This window comes from Doryrhamphus excisus, chromosome 8 (assembly GCF_030265055.1).
Source record: "Doryrhamphus excisus isolate RoL2022-K1 chromosome 8, RoL_Dexc_1.0, whole genome shotgun sequence".
Taxonomy (NCBI): Eukaryota; Metazoa; Chordata; class Actinopteri; order Syngnathiformes; family Syngnathidae; genus Doryrhamphus; species Doryrhamphus excisus.
Genome location: NC_080473.1, coordinates 8073192 through 8086541, shown reverse-complemented (window position 1 = coordinate 8086541; position 13350 = coordinate 8073192). Strand labels below are relative to the sequence as shown.

General features: G+C 40.8%; 1 protein-coding gene across 1 annotated transcript in view; it reads left to right on the top strand.

Moving 5' to 3' along the window:
- LOC131134708 (endothelin-converting enzyme-like 1) overlaps positions 1–13350 on the top strand; it is a 44108-nt gene that overhangs the window by 20107 nt on the left and 10651 nt on the right. Inside the window, exons 9-13 of the mRNA XM_058080268.1 lie at positions 5665–5887; positions 9228–9326; positions 9801–9875; positions 11542–11645; positions 12526–12584. Coding sequence (XP_057936251.1) covers positions 5665–5887; positions 9228–9326; positions 9801–9875; positions 11542–11645; positions 12526–12584 — 560 coding nt within the window. The remainder of the gene's footprint in view (positions 1–5664; positions 5888–9227; positions 9327–9800; positions 9876–11541; positions 11646–12525; positions 12585–13350) is intronic.

Sequence of the window (13350 nt, the reverse complement as noted above, 5' to 3'; positions counted from 1 at the left end):
TCCACCCAGTTTTCCCCTTTAAGTTTCTACAACCCACTCTATACTGTATACTCTATACGGTCTCCAGCCACTGCGGTGACCGCAGCCAATCCCATTAGCCAGATGAGCAAGCCTCCAATGAAGGGGAAAGCATAATGACAACACCAGAATCTCTCTCACACATATTTCTCCCCACTGCTCCCATGCCGTCTGCTCCTTCTGTTCATCATCACTCTCAAGAGTGTGTGAGGGTGGGATGATGGTGTGTTATTTTTCAATTGTTGCTGTGCAATTTAAGGGCAGTCCAAGTAAAGGGTGGGACGGTATTGCATTGTCTCACTCATGTTGACTCTGTCTTTGTGCGTTTTTTGTTGTTTTTTTTTTACCGTGTCTGTGTCGGCCGCTACAGCTAGTCTGGCTTTGATAATACTCTCAGTCTAGTTTTAATGTCATTTTTCGTTTCATGGTGCTTTAGCACTCTTTTGCACAACTCAGCAGACATGCTGCACAAAGATACTTTGTCCCAAAACACCCACATTATGTCTTTTTTTATTTGTGATTGCAGTTGCAGAGCTTATGTGAACAAATCTTCCCATCTGAAATTATTATTATTAACATATTTCATTGCAGAAGAAGTATCTTTGCACTTTCAGATGGAAAATGCACTGCAGGTGAAGTATGGAGGCTCTCAATCTCCCCCATTACCCTTCAGGGTCATTACCTATGCTAATGGGAGGACAGTGTCTTTTCATCTCACTAACTAGCCTCATTAAAATCCATTTAGCTAATGAGCTCGCACTTCTTTGCTGATGAAGACCAACCGGTTGATCTAAACATTCTGCTGTAACTCCATTACTGCAAATGGACATGCTAACACATGCATGGGATTGTATAGAAACAAGTCTAAACCCCTTAGGGGATTTAAAGTACAGATAACATGTTTAGGGGAAAACACAGAGAGTGAGAGGACAACACTATTGGCCTTTGAGATATGAGATATGATAAACGTGAAGCAGTTTGAGGTTTTCTATGCAGAGTTTGTCTGTCTAAGGATACTGACAGAACAAGCACTTGCAGCTTGGGGTGGAAGACAAAAGAGGGACTGACCGTGGAGTCCAGCAAACCACAGAACTTCCAAAACAAGGAAACTACTCGTGCACCAAGATAGTAAACCACAGGGAAACTATAAATATGAAAGTTACCAAGCAGTGCTTTGGTTGAGGGAACTTTAGCAATGGGGAACAGAGTGTAACTCGGCCCCTCAGTGATTCAATAACAAATAATATGTCCCCCCATTATCCCAAAACATGAGATGGGTAGGATACTCTTATCCTCCCGAGACGCTGTTTCAGAGCAAAAGATTTGAGATCAGGCTTGGTGTTCTTGGCGCCAGAATTGTAGGGCAAAGTGAAAGCGAATCAGCTAAAATACAGAGACCAGGAGTTTAACCTCTTGTCAGACTTAAGGTATTATATGTTTTGGTGTCCGTCCATATCTGAAAAGGCCAGGTGGCCTCCCATAGCCAGTGTTTCCACTCCTCCAAAGCTACTTTGACTGCCAGCAGTTTGCGATCACTAATGTCGTAATTGCATTCTGCAGATAAGAAAGGAAAGCGCAAGGATGCAATATACCGTCCTTGACATGAATCTGAAAACACCATCAGACGTATCAATCTCTACCACAAACTGGTGACTTGAGTGAGGGAAGCTCAGTGGTGAAACTCTTGAGCTGAGTAAAGATGTGATAAATTTGGAAGTCCAACACAGTACCGGTGGTGGTAATCGACTTGGTTTTGGCATGACTAAAAATAGGAGAAAGGTCATTACACTAAAGCGGAACCCGGACTAAGTCGACCATCTCACATTGCTGTTGATTGCCGGTGAGCTTGGGACTGTGGACAGACAGAATCTTCCATCCGCCCTTCACTACCAAAGGATGCTGAATGCGGATTGTAATTTCCAGTTGAAGGGAGAAGGACTAATCAGATTACCATAGTCCACGAATACTGGTACTATGGTAGAATAATGTAAAACTGGAACAGTGGCTTGCTAATCACCAATCTGTATCCATGACCACCTGACCTAGCGATCTTGATGTGACAGTTCAGCTGAGGATCTGTTGGTAGCAATGGGTCTTGCTTCCTCGCTGTCACGCAGATACATGTCAATCCAAACTGCCAGAGCGAAAGGTCATTCAAACATTCTGGGAGATCCAGCACCATCATTTACTCCCTGATATTGTTAGAAAGTGCCAGGAAAAAAAAGGCCTCAAGTAAAGCAGGGGTGTTCCAGTCACTTTCTGCCACAAGAGTGCCAAATTCCATGGAGTAATTGTCACCCCGGTGCTTCCCTGCCATAGCTTGGGGAAAGAGTAGCTGCTTTTCTGCCATGCAGATGGCATTGAAACACCTACTACCGGGTTTTGAAAAATGCCATATACTGTTCTTGGGACACATGGCGGAACAAACTAAAATTTCCAATATTTGGTGTTGGGCGTGTGATCCAAGATGGCTGATCAAACAAGCAATTCTGCGAGGTGTCCATCCACATCTTTAGTCAGCTCATATATTGGATATATGATATAATATATATCATATAATATAATATAATATATATTGGATTCAACAGTCTAACAGGTAAAATATAGCCAATCAACCGACAACCAACCAACCAACCAACCAACCAACTGAGAACCTAGGCAAAGTTTTTGTTGAAAACTCTGTCCTATGAAAACTGGGTTTGAGTCTGAGAAATGTACAATATATGTTGAAAATTTACCAATAATTAAATATAAATTCTGCATTCCAACAGCACTCCAGATAGTTTTCCTTTGTAACACAGTCTGTATTTATTATGACACTTTGCGGCTCCACCACACCTTCCTTTTACCTTTTGCCATCAATTAAATTCACAACGCAAGTGCTTTGTTGGCAGGGCCCTCAGGGTGCTATTGCCAAGTCTCTTCTGATTCCAAATATGTCATATACAGGGAAAATGAATTGGGGAGGAAGCAACAACAACATGCCTTGAGTCTCAGATAGATCTTCACAATGGGAGACGGGAGTGTTTGTCCCCCGTAGCACATTGAGTGAATGCACCCAGCAGAGAAGGGCACAAGAGCAAACCAACATTCTGTCGTCTGTCATCCGAAAGAGATGAGACACAATTTGAATGCATAATTGAATGATCCTATTTTACCACCTCTTTTTCCACAAATTCTCAACTTGTCATTTCATTAGTCCAAAGAAACGCTAACTAATCACTACATTAGGTACATCTAAATTGAATGTACTAGAGCTGTAGCAAAGATTTATCCAGCTTGATGGCCTATCAGAGAGGTAGTGTTTTATTTCACAATACAGTCATTCAGTCATGCAGTTAATTAGTTCCAGGCCCAACCGCGATAAGTACACACAAGTAGGAATCAATGGAAAATGTCATAGTCGGAGCATAGACAACCTGTTTAAGATCTTCTAATGATTTACCATTAAATAAAGCCCTGTATAGATGAAATAACACAACTATAGTCACCTTTACACTCCTATTATTCTTTGTTTACACTATATTGGGCAACACAGAGCATGCTACCAAGCTAACTAGTTAGCTTCTTCAAGGTAACGTTACCAACACCTAGGGACCCGAATACTACATATGACTTGTCTTTCAATTGTGTATTTTTTGACAAATACAGTAATAGACAATAGTCAACCACCAGACAACAATGATATATTTATGTTTTTATTTTTAACGCAATAGAGGGAGGGAGTGATGTTTCAACTGCAAAGAGATGAGGGATGACTGTAGTTATTTGTACACACAAGTAGGAATCAATGGAAAATGTCATAGTCGGAGCATAGACAACCTGTCTATTATCTTCTAATGATGTATTTACCATTAAATAGAGCCCTGTATAGATGAAATAACACCAATATAGTCACGTTTACACTCCTATTATTCTTTCTTTACGCGACGTTGGGAAACATAGAGTATGTGCAGGCTAACATTAGCATGCTACCAAGCTAACTAGTTAGCTTCTTCAAGGTAACATTACAGACACCTAGGGACCAGAATACTACATATAACTTGTCTTTCAATTGTGTATTTTTTGACAAATACAGTAATAGACCACAGTCAACCACCAGACAACAATCATTTATGTATTTATTTTTAACGCAATAGACGGAGGGAGTGATGTTTGAACCGCAAAGAGGTGAGGGATGACTGTAGTTATTTGTACACACAAGTAGGAATCAATGGAAAATGTCATAGTCGTCATAGATCTTCTAATGACGTATTTACCATTAAATAGAGCCCTGTGTAGATGAAATAACACCACTATAGTCACCTTTACACTCCTATTATTCTTTGTTTACACTACATTGGGCAACACAGAGTATGTGCAGGCTAACATTAGCATGCTACCAAGCTAACTATGTAGTTAGCTTCTTCAAGGTAACATTGCTGACACCTAGGGACCACAACAATCATTTATTTATGTATTTATTTTTAATGCAATAGAGGGAGGAAGTGATATTTGAACCGCAAAGAGGTGAGGGATAACTGTAGCTGTTTGTGTTTCTAATATTTTTGTCTCTTATTTAGTGAAATAGTAGTGCTATTTCTCAGTATGTGCGTGAATGAGTGCTCCAGTATGGCGGCTGTATTCATGACTTTGATGGGTTAGCAGGGATCAAATTTCATGTCATGTATGAATTAACACAATGAGAGGAAAACGTAGAAGTTTCAGGCTCCGACTCTCTTTCCTGAAAGTGTCCGAACCATTTTTTTTTTTGAGCATATCACAGTGAGTCTGACACCAATTACTCTCTGCACCGTCCCTTCTGTCCACCCCAGGCTGTACTGGACCTGACCAGTCTCCATTTGTTCGTAGTCACTGTCTTCTTTCGTTTTTCCTTTCTCACTTCTCAGACATTAGTAAGTTAAGATACAATTAGAGTTCACGAAAAGATTGCTTCTTCTTTTTGCCTTCATCAATGTAAATCTTTTAACAACCTTGTTATAAACTGATTTTCCAATGCTTTTTTTATGGTTAGTTTTCTGCTTGCTTCAAACTATCCATTAATTTTCTGTCAGAACGTCTATTTTTGACACACAGCCCGTCCCCCCCGTCCTTGCAGAACAGCCTTGATTCTGACGTCCCCCTCCGATCTAAGCTCAAGATTTGCAAAAGAGGCCGTTGAACCTGTTAAACCAGGTTTAATCCCTAATTTAATATGTCACACAAACTTATAAAATACATTTAAAGTATGAAATGTATAGGTACTCACCACTAACGGATGACAATGTCACATGATCCCAGAACAGATGGAATCGGAGTCACGGTGTAGCCAGTCACAGCATGCAACTATGGTCAAGGACGAAGACTAAAATCAGAAATGAGAAAAAAACATTAAATTGAAACATAAAGACGTAAATGTGCAAAAAAAAAGTTATTAACAACATTTTTGAACTCTGAAACTGTATTATGTTCCTGATTAAAATGTCATTTAGGGTATTCCTAGTATATCTTACAAAAGACCAATAAGAAGCACATCAGGAGTATTTCAGAATTTTAAACAGCACATATTATAGTGTTACATCCCAAAGACATCTCAGGTAGGGCAGGGCAAAATTCCTATTCCTATATTTCTTCCTATTTGTGGACTTATTGTATCTTCTGATGCAGGGTTCTCCATAACTACATGTTGTGGCGTATTGTGGCAGCGCTAAGTGAGCATCTGTCCACCGCCTTCAGAAGCACCATTCATGAGTTTTCTCGGGAAATTGATGGCACTGAGCAGCAGCTGGAACTTGGCAGACTGTGTCTCACACAGGCCAACAAACACTTTGGCATGGCCCTGGGAGCTCTCTTTGTACAGGAGCACTTCTCCTCACAGAGCAAGGCAAAGGTAGGAATGGATGACTATCATATGAATGCATGGACCCATGAATGCATGCCTTTCATTGGCTTTTTTCATACAATAACAATGTATGAAATGAAGTTACCATCTACTGGCTGTAACAATGGAATGTGATCATTGTAACAAACATTCTTCCATGGGAACAGAACGACTAAATTGACTTGGGCCTTGAGTGTTATTGCATGTTGTAAGAGAAAAGAAAACAATCATTCAATCATTCATCATCAATCCAAGCTGGTTATAGTACTTTTAACAACTTTTACCTGGTATATAAGAAGTATTGGAACAGTGAGGCTGTTGACTGGAAATGTTTGGGTTTGACAACAGAAGATGGTTGTGAGACCAGACAGTAACATTTCAGAGGGTTGCGGGGGGTGCTGGAGCCTATCCCAGCTGTCTTCAGGCGAGAGGCGGGGGGTACACCCTGGACTGGTCGCCAGTCAATCACAGGGCACATATAGACAAACAACCATTCACACTCACATTCATACCTATGGACAATTTGGAGTCGCCAATTAACCTAGCTTGTTTTTGGAATGTGGGAGGAAACCGGAGTACCCGGAGAAAACCTACTACGCATGCACGGGGAGAACATGCAAACTCCACAGAGAGATGGCTGAGGGTGGAATTGAACCCTGGTCTCCTAGCTGTGAGCTCTGCGCACTAACCACATGACCGTTGTGCAGCCTAAGTTAAGTATTTCTACATAAAAAAATAAAATGTATGTAATGTATTTAATCTTATTTATAGAAAAAAAAATACATTTCAGACGTTTACATGAAGAAATGTTCCCAATGAGGGTCGCCGCTTATCATTGGGTCGCAGCCAGAACAGTTGAAAATCACAGTTATTGAACACATTATAACTATTTATTGGGTATTGGGTTCAAACTAAAGGTGCTATCTTCTAAGTTGTGCATCCATTCCAGATGTAAATACCCGGAAATAAAACTGAAATGTTGCTGCGTGGTATCATATTCATCTTTTGATGTCAAACAGCAAAAGTAAAAGGAATGGACCTCAGGGCACTGTACTTTACTGTCTTTCTTCAAATTGCTTCTTCTTCACTGGTTTCTGAAATAACCAGATAATTCAGATAGATTATTGAGCTCCGATCTGGAAATTCTATCCATGGCCATCATAACACTCCCTCGGCCAGTTGAGACTAATCCCACACCTCTGGCCCTTCAGCCCACATGGTGCTTTTTTCTTGATCCTTCTTATCGCCGTCTGCTGTCCATTCTAGGACATGGGGATATGGTTTCCAATGGGATTTTTAACCTCTGCAACCCCTTATACTCGCTCTTCATTCATCATCTTGTACCGAGCATGTCGACCCAACTGAGACACCATTTGCAATAAACAGGCATGCATAAAACTAGAAATGTAAAACCTTACACTAGAGGTGTAACGTTTTCTACCGAGGGCTGCATAGGCCTACTGTATCATGAGAGGAAGGAGAAACACACATGACGGGACTGAGAAGCCCTTGCATAAAGGCAGCTGTTACATTGCGTACCACACAGGGAAAAGAAATCATTGTAGAGTAATGCACGCACATGCACACACATAGTTCAAATGCAGGTCAATATATGCTTAACTATTTGACCAAAACATGCACATGCCTCTTAGTTTTAATGTTATAGGTGACAAAACCAATAGTTATTAGTGTAATAACTAATAATCTTTCTTATTAATAATACAGAATATTTCAGAGGCCACTAAAAAACAAGCTGCGGGCTGAAAAATAGGCTCGAAAAACTCATCAAGCTTGTCGACCTTTTGTGATTGGTTGTCACATGAAACCTTGCACAGGTGCTAACATGCACTCTCCAACACAGAGACATCGCTCTGTCCTAAGCTCTGATGCCCACATAGTTCAGTAAAGCTTGTGACGTGAAGCCTTGACAGATAACACCATTGTGAAAAAAAGAGGATGACAAAGCCTCAAAGCGTGGCTTATAAACAAGAGACAGCTTTCAAGATAAATAACCAACACAGCAGGACACATGATGGGTCTAGGGGACGGCACGTATTCCTCAACAAGACTGATGAATGAATGGATAGATAGTCTTATTTATGAGTCTTATTTATGTCTTAAATGGCTTATTATGGCTGTTATTATGTCTACTATATTAGGTAATAAGAGTGTAAAGATGGGCTGCACGGCGGTCGTGTGGTTAGCGCGCAGACCTCACAGCTAGGAGACCCGGGTTCAATTCCACCCTCGACCATCTCTGTGTGGAGTTTGCATGTTCTCCCCGTGCATGCGTGGGTTTTCTCCGTGGACTCCGGTTTCCTCCCACATTCCAAAAACATGCTAGGTTAATTGGTGACTCCAAATTGTCCATAGGTATGAATGTGAGTGTGAATGGTTGTTTGTCTATACGTATGTGCCACCCCCCCACCCCACCCCTGCCTCTCGCCCGAAGACAGCTGGGACAGGCTCCAGCACCCCCCGTGACCCTTGTGAGGATAAGCGCTAGAAAATGAATGACTGAATGAGTGTAAAGATGACTATAGGGTTGTTATTTAATGTCTAGAGGGCTCTAATGATGTTTAAAAAACATATTTAAAAGGTTTTCTATACTCTACCTATAGGAAAATATTCCATGTATGAATAAGGAATGCTACTTCGCTACTCCCCAATTCACTTATCACAGTCAGGTCTTGAACCATTCATTCATTTTGTACCGCTTATCCTCACAAGGGTCGCGGGAGTGCTGGAGCCTATCCCAGCTGTCTTCAGGCAAGAGGCGGGGTACACCCTGGACTGGTGGCCAGCCAATCACAGGGCACATATAGACAAACAACCATTCACACTCACATTCATACCTATGGACAATTTGGAGTCGCCAATTAACCTAGCATGTTTTTGGAATGTGGGAGGAAACTGGAGAGAGAAAACCCACGCATGCACGGGGAGAACATGCAAACTGGGTCTTGAACCAGTTAACCAATATAATTAGCAGTGTCAGGGAATTGACTTTAAAAACTAATTTGTCAGTTACTTATTTCTTTTTTTAAGGTTTACATTTTAATAAAAGGTTTCTCCGTGGCAACTAATTACATTCACTGTATTCATTCATGAATTAATAATTGGATCATTTTCCCAACGTTTCATACAGGGTTACATCATTTTGAAGTCAGTAGGCTATGTGAAAAAGCCCGGTCAACCGAGAGTAGTTTCACATGAAAAAAAACGAATAATTTTTCCAAGATCTGCTGAAAATATGCTGCCCTGCTAAGCTTATATTCATTTACCATAAGAAGCCAAGTGAGAAAATCTGTTTTAATGGACTTCAAAATGTAATGTAATCCCCCGCCAGGTGCAAGAGCTAGTGGAGGACATAAAGCATGCCCTGGACCTCCGGCTGCAGGAGCTTGACTGGATGGATGAAGTCACCAAGGAGGCAGCCAGAGCAAAGGTTTAAAACCCGACTCTGCCTCTTCATCACACACACACACACACACACACACAACAAGTCGCTGTCAGATCCCATTTAGTGTTTGTAAAGGATTTAATTCTTTTTAGAGTTCTTCTTTGGTTTGACTGATTGCTTGGGTAGATGAAACTAAGTGATAGAATACATCAAGGACTTGACTTTGAGAATCGGGATCTCCCCGTGGTGCTGATTTAGGGTCTGCACAGCAAGATATCCCTTCTAACACTTTTACAATATGGGGTTATAATCCTTTTATAGGGCCTTGCTGAATATAAAGAGCTTCCCTGTAATCCTATTTTACTTGGTTTGCTTGATTAGTTGATGCCTGTGTGAGTGCAGACGTGTGTGCCCGCCTCCAGAACAGAATACAAGTTCATGCAAATTGATGTGTCGTCGAGGAGAGACTCTCTACTGTCACTTTGCCCCTCATCATCCTCTCCTACTGTTTCCCATCAGCTCAAGTACATGATGGTCATGACAGGATACCCGGACTTCCTGCTCAAACCTGAGCTCATAGATCGAGAATACGAGGTGAGGCACTTTCTCAGCAGCTCTTTCTACCCGCTGAGTGATTTTCCATCATTTATCCTAGGATACAACTTAAATGGAGAAAACAGGGGAGGAAAAAAATGGAGCCCCCATGATAAAACCTGCAGATTAAGTTTACTGATCCGAGCAGGAAGTACATTCAATGTTCACATGACATATGAAGATCAATCTCTTTCCACAACTATTAGGCGTCCTACCAGAATGTGGGATTGCTTAGATCCCTAAGGCAAGGGAGAACACCCGGTCTGACCATAAATTTTACTATAAAGAGAAGTAGAACAGAACACAGTCAAGTCATGAGGATGTCATGAGGTGTCGAGCTAACAAATACAGACTGCCTGACAATGGCAATAAAGTCATGATCAGCAGTGCGCTTTCATGATTTATCCGGGAGACGTTTTCAAAAAATCCTCAAACTGCCTACATTGCTTGGATGCATGGTTGAAATAATGACAATAATTTGCTGATATGCAGAAAAGTCCTCAGGTTTTTCAAACTAAAGGAAATGTATTGATATAAATCCTGATGTCATTATTTATTTAGAATTAGAGATGCTGGATATTGGTTTCCGTAGCAATATACAAAATACCAATATTGTCCAGCATAGCCGATAGTAACAAACATTCCATTTCATTACCGATATCAACTGATGCAGATATTGGCAACAGCTCTTCCCTCACAATGATGTCAGGTAATGAACACATCAAGCTTCTTTTACTGTGCTGCATTCCACAAAAAACACAGTGAAAAATAAATATTCATTCATTCATTTTCTACTGCTTTTCCTCACGAGGGTAGCGGGGGGTAGTAGAGCCTATCCCAGCTGTCTTTGGGCGAGATGCGGGGTACACCCTGGACTGGTCGCCAGCCAATCACAGGGCACATATAGACAAACAACCACACTCATTCATACCTATGGACAATTTGGAGTCGCTAATTAACCTAGCATGTTTTTGGAATGTGGGAGGAAAAACCCACGCGTGCACGGGGAGAACATGCAAACTCTACACAGAGATGGCCGAGGGTGGAATTGAAAAAATAAATATATTCAATATAAAATGTATCTTATAGAAAACGTTCCTTACTTTCTCGCAAAACTTGTTAAATAAATCATGACCAATAAAACCTTGGTTAGTGTCAATCCATCCTAGAAGGTCCGACTCTAACTGAAACATACTCAACATAACAACATAGCAATAAGAAATAATGTAAATCCAGTTAATCATTTCCAAAAAAAAAAAAAATGCTAACACACAGCATTTTTATTTCACATAACAATGCATATAAATATATCTAAAAGATTAATTAATGAGACAAGGAAGCAAGGTCAACACGGACACCACCTGCATGTTATGCTAGGAGTTATTCACTGAATTCAAATAGTGTTTCTCACCTTACGTCTCTGCTATTCTGGCACAAAATGAAACCGAAGAAAGTTGCTAGCATTAGAAAGGAACTACAGAGTCAACTGCTTTCAAAATGTGCTTTGGTTAGAGTCCGTTTTTGGTTTGAGTTCGACTTTCTGGAACTGATTAATGATTAATCAATATAATAAGGTGTTATTGTTTTATGTTGATATTGTAAAAACTTCTAATCCAAGTCATCCTTAATATAACCCATTTCTGTCTTCCTATCTGTGGTTCTGCAGTTCGACGTGGATGAGAAAACCTACTTCAAGAACATCCTTAACAGCATTAAATTCAACATTAAGCTCTCAGTCAAAAAGATTCACGAAGAAGTGGACAAGACAGCGTGAGTTCCCGTTTTATATTTTATACAACATTTATGTCTAAGGAAAATCTGCCGCTGCCTCCAAAATAAATAATAATATAACGAGCGGTACAATGTAATGAAACTTGCATGCAAGGACACAATTCAGTACAACCTGAGCAGACGGCTTCTCAAGAAAACGTCCGACTATTTATGCTAAAATGTTCATTACTATAGTAAACCATACAGTATGTACAAGGCGAGACGATGATGGCAGTTGTTGCTGTGCTTTGGTTGTTAGTTTGATACATATGTGGCTTTTCCACTGCCACAAAACAAACAGATTTAGTGACGTACTCCAGAAAGACCCTTTAGTTACTTATCTACAGCAGACAGTATTGACGAGCTGTGGAACATGGAACTCATTTGTAAAATACAGCACTGATACTCCTGGATTGACTGATGCTCTGCTCTGAAAACACATTATTATTCCAAGATGCCCGGAACAACTGCTCCATTAGCCCACTCTCAATACCCTAAAGAGTTGAATCACACACTCCCCCTTTATCACCAAACAGTGCATCTTTCATTGCTCGCTCACTCTGTCTTGTCACGGGGAAATAAATAAATGCCCCTCCTCCTTTTTGTATTTTGCTCCCCTCTGTGTGACGCAGAATCAGTCTTTCACTTTGGGAACAAGGGCATCGCTCACTTTCAGAGTTAGTCACTTGGGGAATATGGTGACAATCGATGGGTCTGGCTTCAAGTGGATTAGCATAAACTGGAACTGTCCTTGTTTTTCCTGACTGTGGGATCACAGGCACTGAATGTTTCTCACCAGGGGCTTTACGGAGTTGAGAGAATGTACTGGGATTGGATTCAGAATGTGTGTGTGTGTGTGTTTTGTTTGATATCTCCACAGGTGGCTTCTCCCCCCACAGGCCCTAAATGCGTACTACCTTCCTAACAAGAACCAAATGGGTGAGTGACTGTTCAAACACTGGCAACACAAATACTCACCAGTACAGCTTTCAGGTCTGAAAATGGAAAAATAATAGTGTCCTTTTTGGCTGTACAAAAAAGACAATAAAAATTACGAATCACACCGACATGCCACCTAATTTCACAAAGAAAATGCCAGGACTCACACGGCACTTCCTCCGACTGAGCCAGGGCAAGTTGGCTCCAGTACCCTGGTTCTTCCCACTAACAGCCGATGCCACAGTCAGGGCTCGCAGGCGACATTTACTATCGACGATCTATCAGCTCACAGGAGTACCAATTGCATTAATTGAGGGTTTTTTTACATGTCTTTATCACGTGTATTAATGTACTTTGGAGTGAGCAAGCATGCCATGTTTTTGGCATGGAGGGGTTAGGGCAGGGGTCGGCAACCTTTATTATCAAAAGAGCCATTTTACCCCCTCGCAGAAAGAGAAAAATAGACTGCAGCCACAAAACATAATTTTAAAACTTTCAAAAATATCTTTTTGAAAGTTTTAATCTTTTTTTAATTTTAACAATTTTTAACAACAGAATACAATAAATGCAGTGTGCATGTGTGATGGACGCCAATTCATCGGGTAATGATAGTATTATCTTGGTTAAACCTCAATACCTGACGCCTGAAGAAATGTGCAGCGAATTGCGAGTCCCCAAAGATTTTGACTGACTGCCAGATTTGGAGGGAATTTTGGGGTATCAAAGTAGTTCAGAGAAGTTTTTTCCCACAGAAAGTCCGATTGTT